Raw genomic sequence first — 15955 nt, 5'->3', positions numbered from 1 at the left:
GGGAACTGATGTAAAACCAGAATTCAGGACAGCCTAAGAATACATAATGAGGCCCTACCTCAAAAATCTGCAAAAGAGTTTTTTTTAAGTAAATTTTATGTCATTCACATTGTACCACAATCAAAAACAATTTTGGGTTTTTGTTGTAGTTGTTTGTTTTGAAATAGGATCTCATTATGTAGATCAGAACGCTTCTGCCTCCACCACTGGTAGCCAAAAATATTTTTGAAGAAGCTGTTTTTGGACTGGGCTGGGGATGTAAAGCAGTGGCAGATATAAAGCCCTGAGTCTCCTAGCACAGCAAAGAAAACAAGAGGGGTCAGTGTTATTGAAAAAAGTGTGTGTGTGTGTGTGTGTGTCCATGTTGTACAGAATCCAGAAGAGGGAGCTGGTGTTCATGTGGTTATTAGCCACCAGATGTGGGCATTGGGAAGCAAACTGGGCTTCTCTAGAAAAGAAAAAGCTCCTAACCACTGAGTAACCTCCAGGCCCCCAAACAGAAATTCTTTTTCTTTTTTTTTTTTTTTTTGTCCCTGAGATGGTTTCTCTGGGTAGCCTTGGCTGTTCTGAAACTCTCTCTGTAGATCAGGCTGGCCTCAAACTCATAGAGATCCACCTGCCTCCGCCTCCTAAATGCTGGGATTAAAGGCGTGCATCAACACACCTAGCCTAAAGCAGTTTATGACCATCTAAAGTTCATGGCTGGGCAGGGAGTGTAGCATAGTTGGTAGTGTTCTTGTCTAGCATACATGAGGCCCTGCATTCGACACCCAGCACCATCTGAACCAGGTATGGTGATGCACACTTGTGATCCCAGCACTCTGGACATAGAAGCAAGAGAATAAGAAGTCCAACACCATCCTGAGCTACAAAGAGAGTTCAAGATTAACTTGGGTCACATGAGACTGTCTCAAAGGAAGCTGTAGAGACAGAAGGTAAAACATCTTGTGGACCTGTGTGAGGATGTCATAAGCTACTAACCTCACAAAATGACTAAGAAAGACTACATTGTGCCCCACATTCACAAAAGAGATATGTCAGGGCTGGACAGTGGTGGCGCACACTTTAGTCCCAGAGTTTGGGAGGCAGAGGCAAGCGGATCTCGGAGTTCAAGGACAGCCTGATCTACAAAGCAAATTCCAGGACAGCTAGGGTGTTACACAGAGAAACCCTGTCTTTGAAAACAGAAGGCAAGCTTTGTTCAAAAAGAGCCGTGACAACTGGTATAGGACCAGGTCTTTTGTAGGGAAGAGAGACTAGACCTAACTCTTTTCCAACAAGGTGGGGTAGGGAGTAAGGGAGTGTTGACAATGGTAGTAGGGTGGGCGCCATGATGGAAAATTGCTAATCAGCAACATTGAGGACAGAAGTTTTCTGGCTTAAATGTAAGCATGATGAGCGTGGTTCAGCAGGACTGGGGAGATGTAACCCCAAAGTGAGCCTGGACGCTGTCCTAGAGTAAATGCTAAGGACAATGAGATGCCCTGCTACCAGGGGTGACGGACTCTGCATCTCCAGGGAGGCCGGAAGCATCCATGTAAGAATAGAGTGGTCTCTCTTCCCTCCCTCCCCCCCCCATTATGGTAAGGGAGATTCCCACCTTTAAACCCACTAAATCTTAACCCTTCACAGTAGATAACATCTCAAATGGGTTTTTATCAGGGAGCAGAAAAGAGAAGTTAAGTTTGAGAAGTTAAGAAGGACATTAGCGGAAGTAGAAGCACTCCCAACGGAACTAGTCCAGGAAGGTGGGCACCAGCTGATGGACAGAGTCAGGAATCCGTTGGTACTTCTTTCCCATGGACATGTATTAATTGATGAAAATTTCAGAAGATGGGAGTGGTGGCATATGCCTGTAATCTCTCAAATTGGGAGGCCAAGTCTGAGTTTGGGACCACCTTGGGTTACCTATTGAGCCCAAAGCAAAACAAACTGCTGAACTTATTATCTTCTTATCTGTTTTATCAGAAGCATGTTTTTAGGTCTGGATATGAAATATACCCAACACCTGAATGCTGTAGGCCTCACCTCTGATTTAACCTCTCTTCAAGTTATTATTGTTGTTGAAGACAGGGTCTTACTATGTAGCACCAGCTGTCCTAGAACTCACTCTGAAGACCAGGCTGGCTTCAAACTCAGAGATCCACCTGCCTCTACCTCCTGAGTGCTGGGATTAAAGGTGTGCACCATCACACCTGGCTTGGAATCATAATTTGATATACTGAGAGGTGGGGTCTAATTGGAGAAAGCAGGTTACCAGGTACACCCTTGAAGAAAACATCTTGTCCTAGTCTGTTTCTCCTGCTCTCTGTTTCCCTGCCCACAGGTTGGCAGCTCAGATCTGCCCCACCTCAGACTCAAAGCAACAAATAGAACAAGCCAATTGGCCCAGCCTTCTGAAACCCTGAGTCAAAAGAATCTTCTCCTAAGGTGACTCCTTCAGACTTTTTGTCATTAGCAGTGAGAGGTGACTCATATACATGCTTTGGGAGATTTCAATAATTCCCCCCAAAACATTACCACTTTGTCATTTCCTCAAGATAAATAGCCTCAGTCGATTAACCACACCTATAATTCTTTGGAGATCCTCCCATTCTTCTGCCCTCAACTGAGGCTCACTTACTAGAAGGAAGGAAGAAGGAAGGAGAAAAGGGCCCAGACTCCAGTGAGCTCCACCAAGCACACAGTGCAGCTAGACTTTGACCCTCCAGGTCTGAGAGCAGCAGCATTAGTGATTCAGGTAAGACACACAGACAAGCTGCCAGACTTGGGCAAATAGAGCAAGGAACTGTGGCACACAGTGCTTGGGAGATGGAGGCCAGAGAATCAGAAATTCAAGGTTTTCTTGACTATATAGTAAGTTCTAGGCCTACCTGGAGTAAATGAAGTACTCTTTCAATGAAATGACATGGGGGGAACAGGGTTTAGCATGGCTTGCCATACAGTACTAGACTGCTGATATAAGCTGAGATGTGTCCCAACCTCCCTCCACATAGACCCAGGTACCTATCCAAGGAGTGCCCGTGACCTCCGGGGACCACTCGCTCCACTGGCCAGTCCCAAACTCCTCCCTTCCACGGAGCTGAACCACATGCTCCACTCCTCGTAAGGCATCACGGATGATGCACTCATGCTGGACCACCGGGAGCTGAGAACAGAGACACAGTGAGTTCCAGTGGCCCTGCTGGGGCAATGCTACAGCGAGAGGGCACCCTTGACCACCCTGCTCTCCACTTGGCAGACAGGCTTACATCACCCAGGAGGGTGAGAGAGATGGAGTTGTTCTTAGCCACACGGAATAAGCCCCTGGTTATAGAAGCCTACAAGCTGTGATACTTGCTTTACATAGAGCCCAGCACTGTCCTTATGCTGTTATTCTCACAAGCAGGCCAGTCAGAGGGCGTCTGGCCTGTCATTATTAGTCTCAGTTTATAAAGGCACAGCCAAGACCCCTAAAATTAAATGGCTCGCCCAAGACTATGAAGGGTGGAAAGGTACAAAGCTAGACCCAGAACCCACTTCTTTTCTAGTGTCCTACTTCCCCCAAGGGTCTAGGGGGCATTTTTCTGTTTAGAAATAGTTTTGATCTATGCATAGAGGCTCACTTTAGTAATTACAGCACTTAGGAACTTAAGAAGTTAAGGCAGGAGCATTGTCATGAGTTCAAGGATACTACCAGGTGAAACTTTGTCCTCCCCCTACCCCCCCAAAAAGGAAATGAATTACCAGCCACACTGTGAATGACTTTGACCATACAGGTCGGTATCGAAGCTCAAACTCCAACATGTAGAAACTTGAGTCCCAGGACTCGGGGTCTTGCCAGCTGACCTTAAGCCATCGAGGCTTTCCAGGTATGGCCGACACCACAAGATTCATAGGTGGGTCAGGCTTCACTGTGGAGAGGAAACAGGGCTTCTATGCAGCACCAAGCATATACCCTCCAAGGCTCTGCAGACACCCACCCCCAGGTATACACCACCCCCCAGAAATGCTTAAATCTTATTTAGTTAGTAGGAATGGGACTCAGGGCTTTGCAGCTGGTAGGTGAGGACTCATTCACTGGATTACACCTCAGTACCCCATGTTCATCTTGAGAAGACCCCCATCCACTTGTCAGCAATGCCTCAAAAGACCCAACTCCCAAGCCCCTCTGCACACCTTCCAGTCTCTCCCAGGAGTAAATCAGGAACACACCGGCAAGAGAAGGAAGCAGCTGGGGGCTCTGGGACTTGCTTACCCATGTTTAAGCTCTGAAATGCAACGTTGGCACTGGACTTGCTTCCCACACTGTTTGAGACGCACAGTGACACTACGTGGTAAATTTTGTCACCCTCTAGAATTTCCACCTGGCAGGAGAAGCTTTTGAGCTTCTGAGAATACTGGCAGGGTAACTGGAAGTCATTCTTCATGTTGGTTTTGTTGCTGTGAGACACAACAGAAAAAGGGCACAAACTGTAAGGATTCAGGCATTATACTGGCCTGGCCCCTGGTACCTGACAGAATGCACTCAGGCAGGACCCTGGGCAGCCCAGGGTCCTACGGCCGCTATGTCACTATGTAATCTGCACGCAGATGCAAAGGACCCTTTAAAAGAAAAACCACCCACTTCTGTTCTCTTTCCGCTGTTCCTCTGAGGGGGCAGATAGGCCTTTTCCTGCCTCCCTCTTTTCTCTTCCCCCCTCTCTCCCTCTCTCTCTCCTCTCCCCCTTCTCCCTTCCCTTTCTCCATTCCCTTCCCTTTCTAATAAAACTTCTTTCTTACTTAGGCTCTATCTGCCTGGCATGTTTGTCTCTCGCCCACCATGGAATCCGCCAAGGTCTTTGCACAATATTCCTAACACAAACATTCTAGCAATTTCTGTTCTTTTTCAAGAGAATAAGTCTGGCCCAGGGATTGAAAGCTTCGGAACTGATGTCTAGCTTCTGGGCTTCAACTCAGCCGATGTCCAGTCCTATTAGCTTCTGTGCAAGTTTTTCAACCCAAGTGTTTGTTTTTCTCCCTAGAAAATGGGTGTGCTAATGGCAAAAATACCTATTTAATAGGGTCTACTGCTAATGGCATTGATACCTATCTATCTGATAGGGTCTATGGCAGAGCCCAGCCAATGCAGGAGGAGCAGAGGAGAAGGCCCTTCTTGTCTCTCTCTTGTCAATGTGTCATGACCTCTAAATTCCTTCCTGGGTCTTGTCCTTCACACTATAAAGGATGCAGAAATGAATAAGAAAAGTCCTTCCCTGTCCCAGGCTCAAAAGATCTGCCCTCGGGTGATACAGGATGCTTTGGAAATGCTCACCCATTACCAAAGCTCACATGTAAAGAGGAACAGAAAGGACAGGGAAGAACAGGAAAGAATTCTAAAGGTTGAAGATGGTCAAAGGAAATCAGATACCATCCCACCTAACTTGGAAACCTGAGACCCTTCCCTCTTCCACTTTCCCTGCCACTGGAAAACAAGTAACCAATCTCAGATTCAGGTTGAACCTTGGGCTCAACCCTTGCTGACCACCACACTGGCTTTGCAATATGGATGTTCTCCCACATGTGCAGGGGTGTGGGGGTTAGGGGGTGTTTCCCAGACCCTTCAGCAAGAGACCTGAGACCGCTCAGTACCAGGCCATGCCCTGGTACACCGTGGGCTTCTAATGTCCTGCCATAGTGCCACACAGCTGGGTGAACCTGTGCTTTCATGTTCTCTGCTCTGGAGCCTGCTCTTGCTGCTCTTTCTGGGGCCAGGCTTGAGAACACCGACCACCAGATGACTAAGAGTTCTGTGCAAACAGCACAGGTAGCCTGGGCAGGACCGCATGGGATTTCCTAAGGATGCTGAGAATGGCACAACTTAAAACATGTGTTTGTTTTGTCCACCTAATAGTCTGGGGCCATGGTTGACTGACGGTAACTAAACCACAGAAAGAACCAACGAGGAGGACCACCATACTCTGACCACTCAAACTTTATTACAAATACCTGGGCTTAATAGACTTGGCCTGACTGGGCAGTGGTGGTGCACTCAGGAGGCAGAGGCAGGTGGATCTCTGAGTTCAAGGCCAGCCTGATCTACAGAGCAAGTTCCAGGACAACCTCCAAAGCCACAGAGAAACCCTGTCTCGAAACCCACCCCCCCAAAAAACAAAGTAGACTTGGCTCGGGGATGGAGACTACAGTTTGTCTCTAGCTTGTCACACTTCCTCTGCCTCCCTGGCTGAAGTTACCCCAGTCCCTACTTCATGCCTGGATGGGTTGTACCTCACCCCCCCACCCCCACCATGACCACTCCCTGTTTCCTGCCTTTGCAATGCTCACAGGGTCAAGGCATTGATAAGAGCCTTACAGCCCAGACCACCCCCCACCCCCCACCCCACCCCCCACCATTTGCACTTTCTTTAGGGAAACACCCCAAACCTTTGGACCTTAATGGAAATTGGAAATTGGGCAGCCCATCCTGGGATTGGTTCTCTTCCTCACCGAGTAGACACTTCCTAGCTAGATGACCTGAAGGAAACTCATCAACCTCATTGAACCCAGCGCCCATTTCCCATAGCCGTAGAGTTAGCCAAGCTGCATTAGCAACATGTCCAGCATGGGGCTCAGCTCCTTTATGCCAGAGGAATTCTTTTTGCTTATTTATTTTTAAAATTTTTTGGAGTAACTGAGGATCAAAGACAAGACCTTCCATAGGTCATGTGACAGATTTGGGATAATTTCTACCGATAAAACACTGGTCCTGGGGTTGGAGAGAGCGCTCTGTGGTTAAAGGCACTTGTTGCTCTTGCAAAGGACCCACGTGGTGTCTCACAACCACCCATAACCCCAGCTCCAGATAGGCATGTGTAGTACATGCACATAGGCAAAACATTCATATGCACAAAGTAAAATAAACGTAAAAAGGGGAAAAAATGGCCCCTGTCCAGTCAGTCTAACAGTTGCTTGCAGCCCTCCAACCCTGTTCCCACAACTCTGGGGCCCCATGAGCAGCAACTGACCCTGAACACTCAGCCCCGCCCATCACTTACATTTTCTTTCCAAACAGCACAGCCTTGGTCGTTGGAGAGGGGGTGTTGCTTGGATGCCACTCACAAGTGGCACTTACAAGGGGGTTCTTCCGGAAGCAGGAGAGCTTAGGCTCCTCTGGAGGAACTGAAAGAGAACTCATCAGGATGACGGACGCCGCCGCTGCTTCCCTGGGCACATCACTCTTCCCAGCAGAAGGAACTTGGTTCAGCATGGAGCCGTGAGTGCAATGACACACTCCCCAGGGACACACTGGCCAGCAGACCCCCAGCAAGGGAAGAGGCATTGACACCTTTTGGGCTTCTGTCTAAAGCAGTGGGTTGTGACCACTCTGACAATCCTCTAGCTCCAAAAATAAGTACATTACAATTCATAACAGTAGCAAAACTACAGTTATGAAGTAGCAATGAAATAATCTCTGGTTGGGTCACCACGGGCACAGCATTAGGAGGGCAGAGAGCTGCAGCTCTACAGGGTTGAGAAGATGATACAAAACTAGCGCCCTTGGCCTCACACAGACCCAGTCCGTCTCTCTTCAGTTTCCTCACCTGAAATTAACTGATTTTGACATAACAGGAAAACTGGAAGGACATGAGCTGCGAGGAAGAATGAGTAGGGCTTGCACACAGTCTTCCTTGGAGCTGAGGGAAACCTTAACCTGATAATCTCAGGGTGTGCCATCTGAGAGGTTCATGTGTGCGGGGCAGAATTTTCATGCTCAAACATTTAATCTTTGCACAGTCCACACAAACATGACAAAGTTCACTTCATTCTGCCAGAGGAATCTGAGGGATGTAGCAGAAGTTAAGCCCGGATGCCTGGCTATAAGTTCAGTGGTGTTAAATCTGCTGCTTGGCCAGATAGCTTCCACCACCAGCCACATGCCCTCATCTCACATGTAGAGCAGTGGCCCCTTTCCCAAAACTCTTGAGCCAAAACCCAACAATAAATTGGGGGAACGTCTCTGGAATGCAGGGACATGTTTAAGGACATAGGAGCTGCCCTTGGAGTCAATTCCAAGGACACTGAGGACACAACTCACCATCCACCAGCAAAGGCACAGTCCCAAGCAGGTGGTTATCCAGGAAGCATAAATAGTTCCCAGTGTCATCGAGCTGCACGGCCCTCAGAAGCAGTGTGTTCCCCTTGGTGGTCCACTGTCTGTGTTGTGAGCCAGAGTACACCCACTGAATGGTGACATCGCCTTCTGCTTCCTTCCCAGGGCAGATTAGGGTGACGGTGGCCCCGGGCAGGCTAGTCACCGTATCATTTGCCACCTCTGGGGAAGAAAACACACAGAGTGAGCCACAGCAACCTGAAAATGGGGTTTGCTTATGATTTGGGGAAATCAAAGGCCTCCATGGTAATACCTCTGGAGTCCTTCCTTGGTCCAGCCTACATACATCACATCTGCCTGGCCTCCAGAAGCCTCCCAGACCACCCAGCTGTCTGCTAGAGTGCACCTTCTCAAGCCATGATCCAGCAACCCAGCTCCCTGGATTAGAAAACCCTTTAAGGAGACGTATGGTAGCTCATGACTTTGATCCCAGCACTTGAGAGGCGGAGGCAGGCAGATCTCTGAGTTCAAGGCTGAGGTCAAATTGGTCTACATAACAAGTTCTGAGTCTGTCAGAGCCACATTGTGAGACCTTGTCTTAAATAAGAAAGAAAACAAACAAATGAGGACCTGACCCTGGCCACAGAATGAAGATCCGGATGCTCCATAGGCCCAGGGCACTGTCCACCTATTCCTGGCCACTGGGAAGGTCCAGAGCCTCCCTCTCTCTGTAATGCTCTGCCTGGGTCCTAACACTTTCCTTCCCCCATGCCATCCCCACAGCAGAACATCATATGTATTTCAGGTCTCGGCCTCAACACCCTTTTCTAAGTGGTACTCTCTATTCGCAGCTGGATTCAAGCCTATATTTGTGTCAACTCACCACTACGTCACCATTGCACAGAGTCACACAACCAAGTCTAAATCTGTCTTTACTGAAAGACTTTACCACAGAGATAGCAAGATAGCTTGCAGGTACAAATGCTTCCCATGCAAGCTCAAGGACCTGAGTTGGACAAAAAGAACCAACTCCCAAAAGTTGTTCTCTGAGCACATGTGTGCTATGGCATACACACACACACACACACACCACAATAATATTATTATTTACCGTTTACTATTAAATAAACATTTAAAATAAGCCAGGCAGCAGGGTTGCCTGTCTTTAATCCTAGCACTCAAAAGGCAGAGGGAGGCAGATCTCTGAGTTCAAGGCCAGCCTGGCCTACCGATTGAGTTCCAGGAGAGCCAGGACTACACAGAGAAATGCTGTCTCAAAACAAACAAACAAACAAAAAAGAACCCCCCCACACACACACACACTAGATAAATAAAAGAAAACCACTCCCTAACTTAAAAAAAAAAAAAGTCTTCAGACACCACAAAAACAAGTGCCCTATTTTTATCTCAGTGTCTAGACTGGGTGCCTGGCACATGACAGTCACCCTTTTGCAACTGACAAAATGCACAGTGAACAAATGAATTCACCTACGGATGAATGCCATTTTCTCCCAGCATGCACAAATGCACAAGAAGTCTCAGTGTCACCGGGTACACACGGGCCCATTTTATAGGCGGTAACCAAAATAGAGAATTACTATGAGCAAGGAGAAGACAGCTGAGGCTTTGGACTCTGCTCTGACCAGGACTCTAAATACCCACCTATCTTGTAAACATCTGGGCACAGCTGTCTTTATTCTAGGAACCAAGCTGGGAAGTAAAAACTAACAATATATTCTTCATTCCCTGAAAAAAAAAGTCATGGACTACACACTCAAGGAAAGAAGAGATTAAAAATTCAAGAACACTGACTAAGGCAGGCACAGTGATTCATGTCTGCAAACCCCACATTTGGGAGCCTGTGGCAGGGAGACCACCAAAAGTTTAAGGCCAGCCTGGGAGTCTCTATCCATTCATTTCTTAGTTCAGATTAAGGACTCACAGAGTCTAAGATAAAAATGGGCCCAAGTGCCTTGTATAAATTAATCCCACTGGCTGGAGAAATGTAATCTAGGGAACATGGCCTTTTCAGATTAGGCAATGTGACTCTTCAAATCAAACATCTAACGTCATACCAGCAAGGGGGAAGCAACACATCTGGCCATGGATTCAGAAAAGCCAGCTGCTGCCTGAGTGCCCGGCCTCATGTCCCTACATGTGTTCCTGACACTGAGGATAGACACAAATAAACCTCCAAAGATTTCTTGCTTGGCCTGTCTTTCTCCCACCCACCCTCAGTGGTCCTCAGAGGAACAAATAGACTACAACTGTCAAACCAGAGGAACCTGACTGTCCCCAGCAGCCACTGGCCATGTTCAGGCACCCTGCATCAGAGAAGCAGGCCTTCAGCCTGCCTACATGGATGTCCTTCATTCCTCCTTCCCGCTTTACTACCTGGAGGATGGCGGGGTAGGAGCAACACCAGAATGGCAGTCACTCTGTTTTTCTCTCTTTACCTCCAGAGTCTTGCACTTTGAGTGAGGAAAAAAAAAATTGGCAGGGGCTGGAGAGGTGGCTCAGTGTGGTTAAGAGTGAGGACCCAAGTTCTCCCAGCTCAGAACTGCCCATAACTCTAGCTAGTCCCAGAAGAACCCCTCCCCCCATACATACATGGCACATGCTTATATGGGCATGTACGTATAAATAAAAATAAAATGAATTATTTTAAAGAAATAGGTGTGGTGAACACCTTTAATACTAATAATAATCTTTTTCCTCCTCCTCCCCCCTCATCCCCCCTCCTCTTTCTTCTTCTGGCTTCTGAGACAGGGTTTTTTCTCTTTTTATCCATAGCTATCCGGGAATCAGAGATCCGCCTGCCTCTACCTCCAGAGTGCTGGGATTAAAGGCCTGGGCCACACCACCCAGTTTAACCTTTAATCTTAATAGAGGCAAAGTGGGTCTCTGTGAATTCCAGGACAACCAGGGTTTCAAAGTCTCTGACCTTGTCTCAATAAGATAAAATTAGACTAGATTTAAAGAAAACAGCAGCTTGTCCCCTTGTAGCCGGGTGAGTTTGAGGAGAGTAAGGAAGCCCTCCCTCTGGCATCCAGCATCCAAAGTTCCAACATGCCTGGGAACCAGAGAGCCACACCTGTGAGAAATGCAGCCCCTGTGGCAGAGTTCCCACAGTACCCTCAGTGGTGACTCCAGAGCCCTGGGAGCCCAAACCCTCTGATGGTGGTGAGGGGAGGGCTGCCAGTGTCTCCAAAGGCCATAGTCCTAGCAAGCATTCACACATGGTCTTCAATGGCAGGCTTGCAGCATTTCAATTGTTCCTCAACTATTTTACACAAGGCTAAGTATGCAAATTAATATAGGTAGCATTCATAAGAGTTAATGAAGCCTAAAACAGCCAGAGTGGAGGAACTGGAATTGGAAGGTAATAAACAAACAAACAAATAAGTAAGCACACACCCAAACTATCACTCTTGTTATCTCTGACCTACAACTTCCTGACCTGTACGCACTTTACATTTGGTGGTTTATCCCTACTGTAAAACACTTTATTACATTTATTACTTATTTGTATTCAGTATGAGGTTGTGTGTGCCATGGCACATGTGGAAGTCAGAGGACAATGTGTGGGCATTCTTTCCTTCTATCATGTGGACCTGGGGATTGAACTCAGTTGTCAGGCTAAGCAGCAAGCATCTTTACCCGCTGAGCCATCTTGCCAGCCCTCCTCCTTCCTTCCCTACTTTAAAAAATAAGTTGGCTACCCACGGTCGCTTCTTTTTTGTAACTTTGTTTTGGTCTCTGAGCTTCATAAAATGGTTTGTATGTATTCTCCTATGCTATGTTTTTGTTTTTTTTTTTCAGTCATGTCTCCAGCTATGTGAGTGTAATTTATTTACTCTCATCTCAGCTTAGAATTCTGCCTAGGTTTCAAGTGTGTCCAGGGCTGTGGTGTTTGAACGAGAATGTCCCCATAGGCTCCTGTGTTTTGGAAAGGATTAGAAGGACTGGCCTTATTGGAGGAGGCGTGTCACTGAGGTTTCAAAACTTTGAGGTTTCAAAAGCCCATGGCAGCCAGGCCCAGGACCAGTCTCTCCCTCTCCCTCTCCCTTCTTCTCTCCCCAACCCCTCCTGTCTGCAGATCAGGATGTGAGCTCTCAGCTACTGCTCCAGCACCATGCTGGCCTGTCATCACACTTTTCACCATGACAGTCATGGACTAATGCTCTGAAATTATAAGCAAGCCCCAATTAATTGCTTCTCTCTTATAAGACCCTGGTCATGGTTTCGCCTCATGGCAAGAGAAGAGCGAGTAAGCAGGTACTTTGTCAGATAAAAAGTATGACTGTTAGCACTCTTACTGTTAGACCCCCAGAAAACTCAGGTATCCGGGGTCCCAGGCCACGAGCTCGGTCACTCCAATCACCAGGCGGATTCGAGAGCTTGCTGCAAACTGCATGTCTTTTTTTTTTTTTTTTTTTTAAACAAGCTAACCCCATGTTAGCTCGGGTCTTTCACCCACCCGCCATGGCAGATGGCTCGCAAAAGACAGCTCCTAGGGGCTCCCCGAGAGATCTCATAGGGCAGCGTAAAGGGAGTGTCTAGGGGTACGCAGAGGCTCACGATTGGTGTGCCTCCAGGCTTGGAGGGCTTGCCCTGTGTTGATTGGCCAACTGGTTGTTATGGCCCATAGACCCTCCCAGGGTGGTTGCTATGCTCTGTGCATCATTGCTGTGCGCTTGTCTGTAAAGCACACCCAGGGTCGTAAAGCATAGCGCCACCAGCTAACTTCTGATTGGTTCCTTGTCCGAGGCAGGCGTCTGACCTCTAAGTGACCAAGGCAAGCATGTGTTACTGTCATGGCTGCCGAAATGGGGGGCTGGTCCCTTCATTACAAGTAACTTGCTGAGCTTCCCCCCCCCAAAAAAATGGCTGGCTTTTGTTTTGTCTTGTGTTTGAGACAGGGTTTCATGTAGCCCGGGCTGGCCTCAAACTAATTATGTTGTTGAGTATGATCTTGACACATGTGTCTCCACCCCGAGTGCTGGAATTACAGGTGTGTGCTACCATGCATGGCCAGAATGAGGCGAAGTTTAGCAGGCCCACAGACCCTCAAAATTACCACATCAATAGTCTCACCCTTCCATTTTCCCCTGGACAAAGCAGATATCAGGATAAAACTAGCTCAGGCATCAAGTTCCTGCACTTATTTTAAACATGGAGGAACTGAGATAGAAATGCTGACAAAAGAAAAACTCTGCTGGCAGGTGGCTCCATTGCAACCCTGGCAACAGCCCTCTCTGCCAGCTGTAGAGCCAATATCAGAAATCAAGGGGCAGCCTGGGAGCGCCAGTGCACAACAGATGCAAGGAGTCAAAGTCCAACAACCACAGGCAGCGCGTACTTTCTCTGGCATGTACACGCTACTGTCCTGAACTAGTCATGGGCAGAGATGATTTGGTCAGACACAGGCCACATAGAGAGTGAGGCTCCATGAGAGAATTAGTACAGGTCAGCGATGTAGCCATTATGAGGTCATGCCACAGCAAGACATGCACGTGTTTGCAGTGTTGTATGTCCCAACATACGGAGACAGATAAAGGAAGTTCAGGGGCTGGGGCTGGCTGAGTGATAGGGTTATGAGTGTGTTTACTTTATGTTTGTAATTTTATTTATTTTTATTTCATGTGCATTGGTGTTTTTTTGCCTGCATGTATGTCTGTATGAAGGTGTCAGATCCCTGGAACTGGAGTTACAGATAGTTGTGAGCTGCCATGTGGTCGCTGGGGATTAAATTCGGGTCCTCTGGAAGAACAGCCAGTGCTCTTAACCACTGAGTCACCTCCCTGTGCCCTAAAGAAAGCATTTTTTGTTGTTGTTGTTATTGTTGCTTTTGCTTTTCGAGATAGGGTTTCTCTGTGTAGCTTTGGAGCCTGTCCTGGAACTCGATCTGTAGACCAGGCTGGCCTTGAACTCGCAGAGATCCCCCTGCCTTTGCCTCCTGGGTGCTGGGATTAAAGGTATATGACATCACAGCGTAGCTTTAGATGTGTTTTTTTTTTTAGTTGAAAAATAAATAAATAAGTTGGAAAGTGACTAAAGAAGACACCCTATGCCACCCTCTGGCCTCCACAAGCATATGCACACACAATTTTAAATGAAATTTCACTGTAAAACAGTATGCCACGTTATACTGGCAGGAGACACATCTGCCTACCACATCTCTTGATAATATCAAGAGGCTATATCAAGTGATTGAAGTATAATATCTAGGATTGTGCAATTCTACTGTTTCTGCCCATCAACAAAACCATCAGACAACACATTTCTCAGAACAGTCTCCAGTATCAAGTGTTCATAACAGCATACACAGGTCACCACACACATGGCTACAAGATTGTAAGGTGCAGCAAACACAACAGGTGCTTGCTACATGCTTGTCTGAGACAGGACTCTCATAGGCAGGGCCTCGACACCGCACTCCCAGGCCCAGTGGTGGATGACAGTGGTCCAAGTGGAATCCTTGAGAAGCAGTGAGCAGGACCTGCACTGGGGACCAGCCGGGAGGTGCTGCAGCCCCAAAATGAGCATGGGGAGAGGGAGCTCTCTTCTGCTTCTGCCCTTGTCAGTTCCAGGAAAAATGTTCCTTTGGCCATTTCCCTATCCCTTTCCCTCCCAATAGAAACCTTTGCACGTTTGGTGACCAGCCTGAATAATGGTGAGGACTGTTCAGTTACTGCACTTGCAAATAATGGTTAATATAGTCAGGCAACTTGGAGAAACACCACCTCCATCCCCCCCAACCCACCCCTGACCAAAAAAAAAACAAAACAAAACTCTATTTTCTCTTCCACAAAATCAGAGCTGCAAAGAACAACATAATGGCCACTTCCTCTGCTGAGGAACTTGACTAATGGTCTTCTAGATCATTAAAACTGAGTCGCTGGTTTTTGTTTTTTTTTAAGTCAGGAACAATTAATTCAAAAACGCATTTGTGAGTGGTGCCAGTCAGCCCTGCTTCAAAAACGTATTTCTTCTGGGACTGTGAAAAATGCTATGTTAATTTTGATCTCAGAAGCATGTTATGCCTAATGACCAAAAGACGCTGTCACTGGGAGACCAAAACAAAAGAGCCTCGTGCCAGTCCAAAGGGGTAGCCTGACCTCCACACCCCACTGCTGCTCCGCCTCCTGACCTAGCTGAGTCAGTGCCCACATCCTAGACAGTGCTGAGGCAGCCTCAGTAGCGGCTCTTTGAAGGGGAGGGAGTGATGATCTTGGAAGCATCTTCCCTGGCCCTCTGCTGCCAGAGGTTGGAATACCAGCAATTTCTTTCCCTTCCTTTTATCTTCCAGTCAGCTTTGCTTATGCGTGCTTTGTTTTCTGAGGCAGAATGTCACTGCATTCCCCAACTGGCCTTGAACTCCTAGCTAAAGAGATCCTTCTGCTTCAGTAGGAGCTGGGACAATGGGCATAACCTGGATTTTCCAGGGTTTTTTTTTTTTTTTTTTTTTTTTTTTTTTTTTTGGTTTTTTTGAGATAGGGTTTCTCTGTGGCTTGAGGCTGTCCTGGAACTACCTCTTATAGACCAGGCTGGTCTCGAACTCACAGAGATCCACCTGTCTCTGCCTCCCGAGTGCTGGGATTAAAGGCATGCACCACCAATGCCCGGCGATTTTCCAGGTTTTAAAGTTCTGCAAGTGTCTTGTCTTACTCCTATATATATTTTCTTTAAGCATAACTGATCCGGGTTATTACTATGGAGGGGTGAAACATTCGTGGAGTGCTGGTGATGGGGTTTACTCAAACACTTTAAGACTGGAGTGTCCACCTTACCCTTGTAGCTCTTTGTCAGGCTGAGCCCCAAGGCCACCATCCTTCCCACCCAGCAGGTTTGATTCACAAGGGGAAACAGGAAACCATCTTTGGG

The 15955-nt window shown here is 47.4% G+C and overlaps 1 protein-coding gene across 2 annotated transcripts in view; it reads right to left on the bottom strand.

Annotated features, from left to right (window-relative positions):
- Window positions 1-15955, bottom strand: part of Il6r (interleukin 6 receptor) — a 52317-nt gene that overhangs the window by 17760 nt on the left and 18602 nt on the right. For both annotated transcript variants that reach the window (XM_027393273.2, XM_027393272.2), the window contains exons 2-6: window positions 8054-8290; window positions 7014-7137; window positions 4238-4422; window positions 3727-3893; window positions 3007-3148 (exon numbers count right to left, since the gene is read on the bottom strand). In XM_027393273.2, the coding sequence (XP_027249074.1) occupies window positions 3007-3148; window positions 3727-3893; window positions 4238-4422; window positions 7014-7137; window positions 8054-8290 (855 nt within the window). The remainder of the gene's footprint in view (window positions 1-3006; window positions 3149-3726; window positions 3894-4237; window positions 4423-7013; window positions 7138-8053; window positions 8291-15955) is intronic.

This window comes from Cricetulus griseus, assembly GCF_003668045.3.
Source record: "Cricetulus griseus strain 17A/GY chromosome 1 unlocalized genomic scaffold, alternate assembly CriGri-PICRH-1.0 chr1_0, whole genome shotgun sequence".
Lineage (NCBI taxonomy): Eukaryota > Metazoa > Chordata > Mammalia > Rodentia > Cricetidae > Cricetulus > Cricetulus griseus.
The sequence above is the reverse complement of the archived record's forward strand: the minus strand, read 5'-3'. Positions and strand labels throughout refer to the sequence as shown.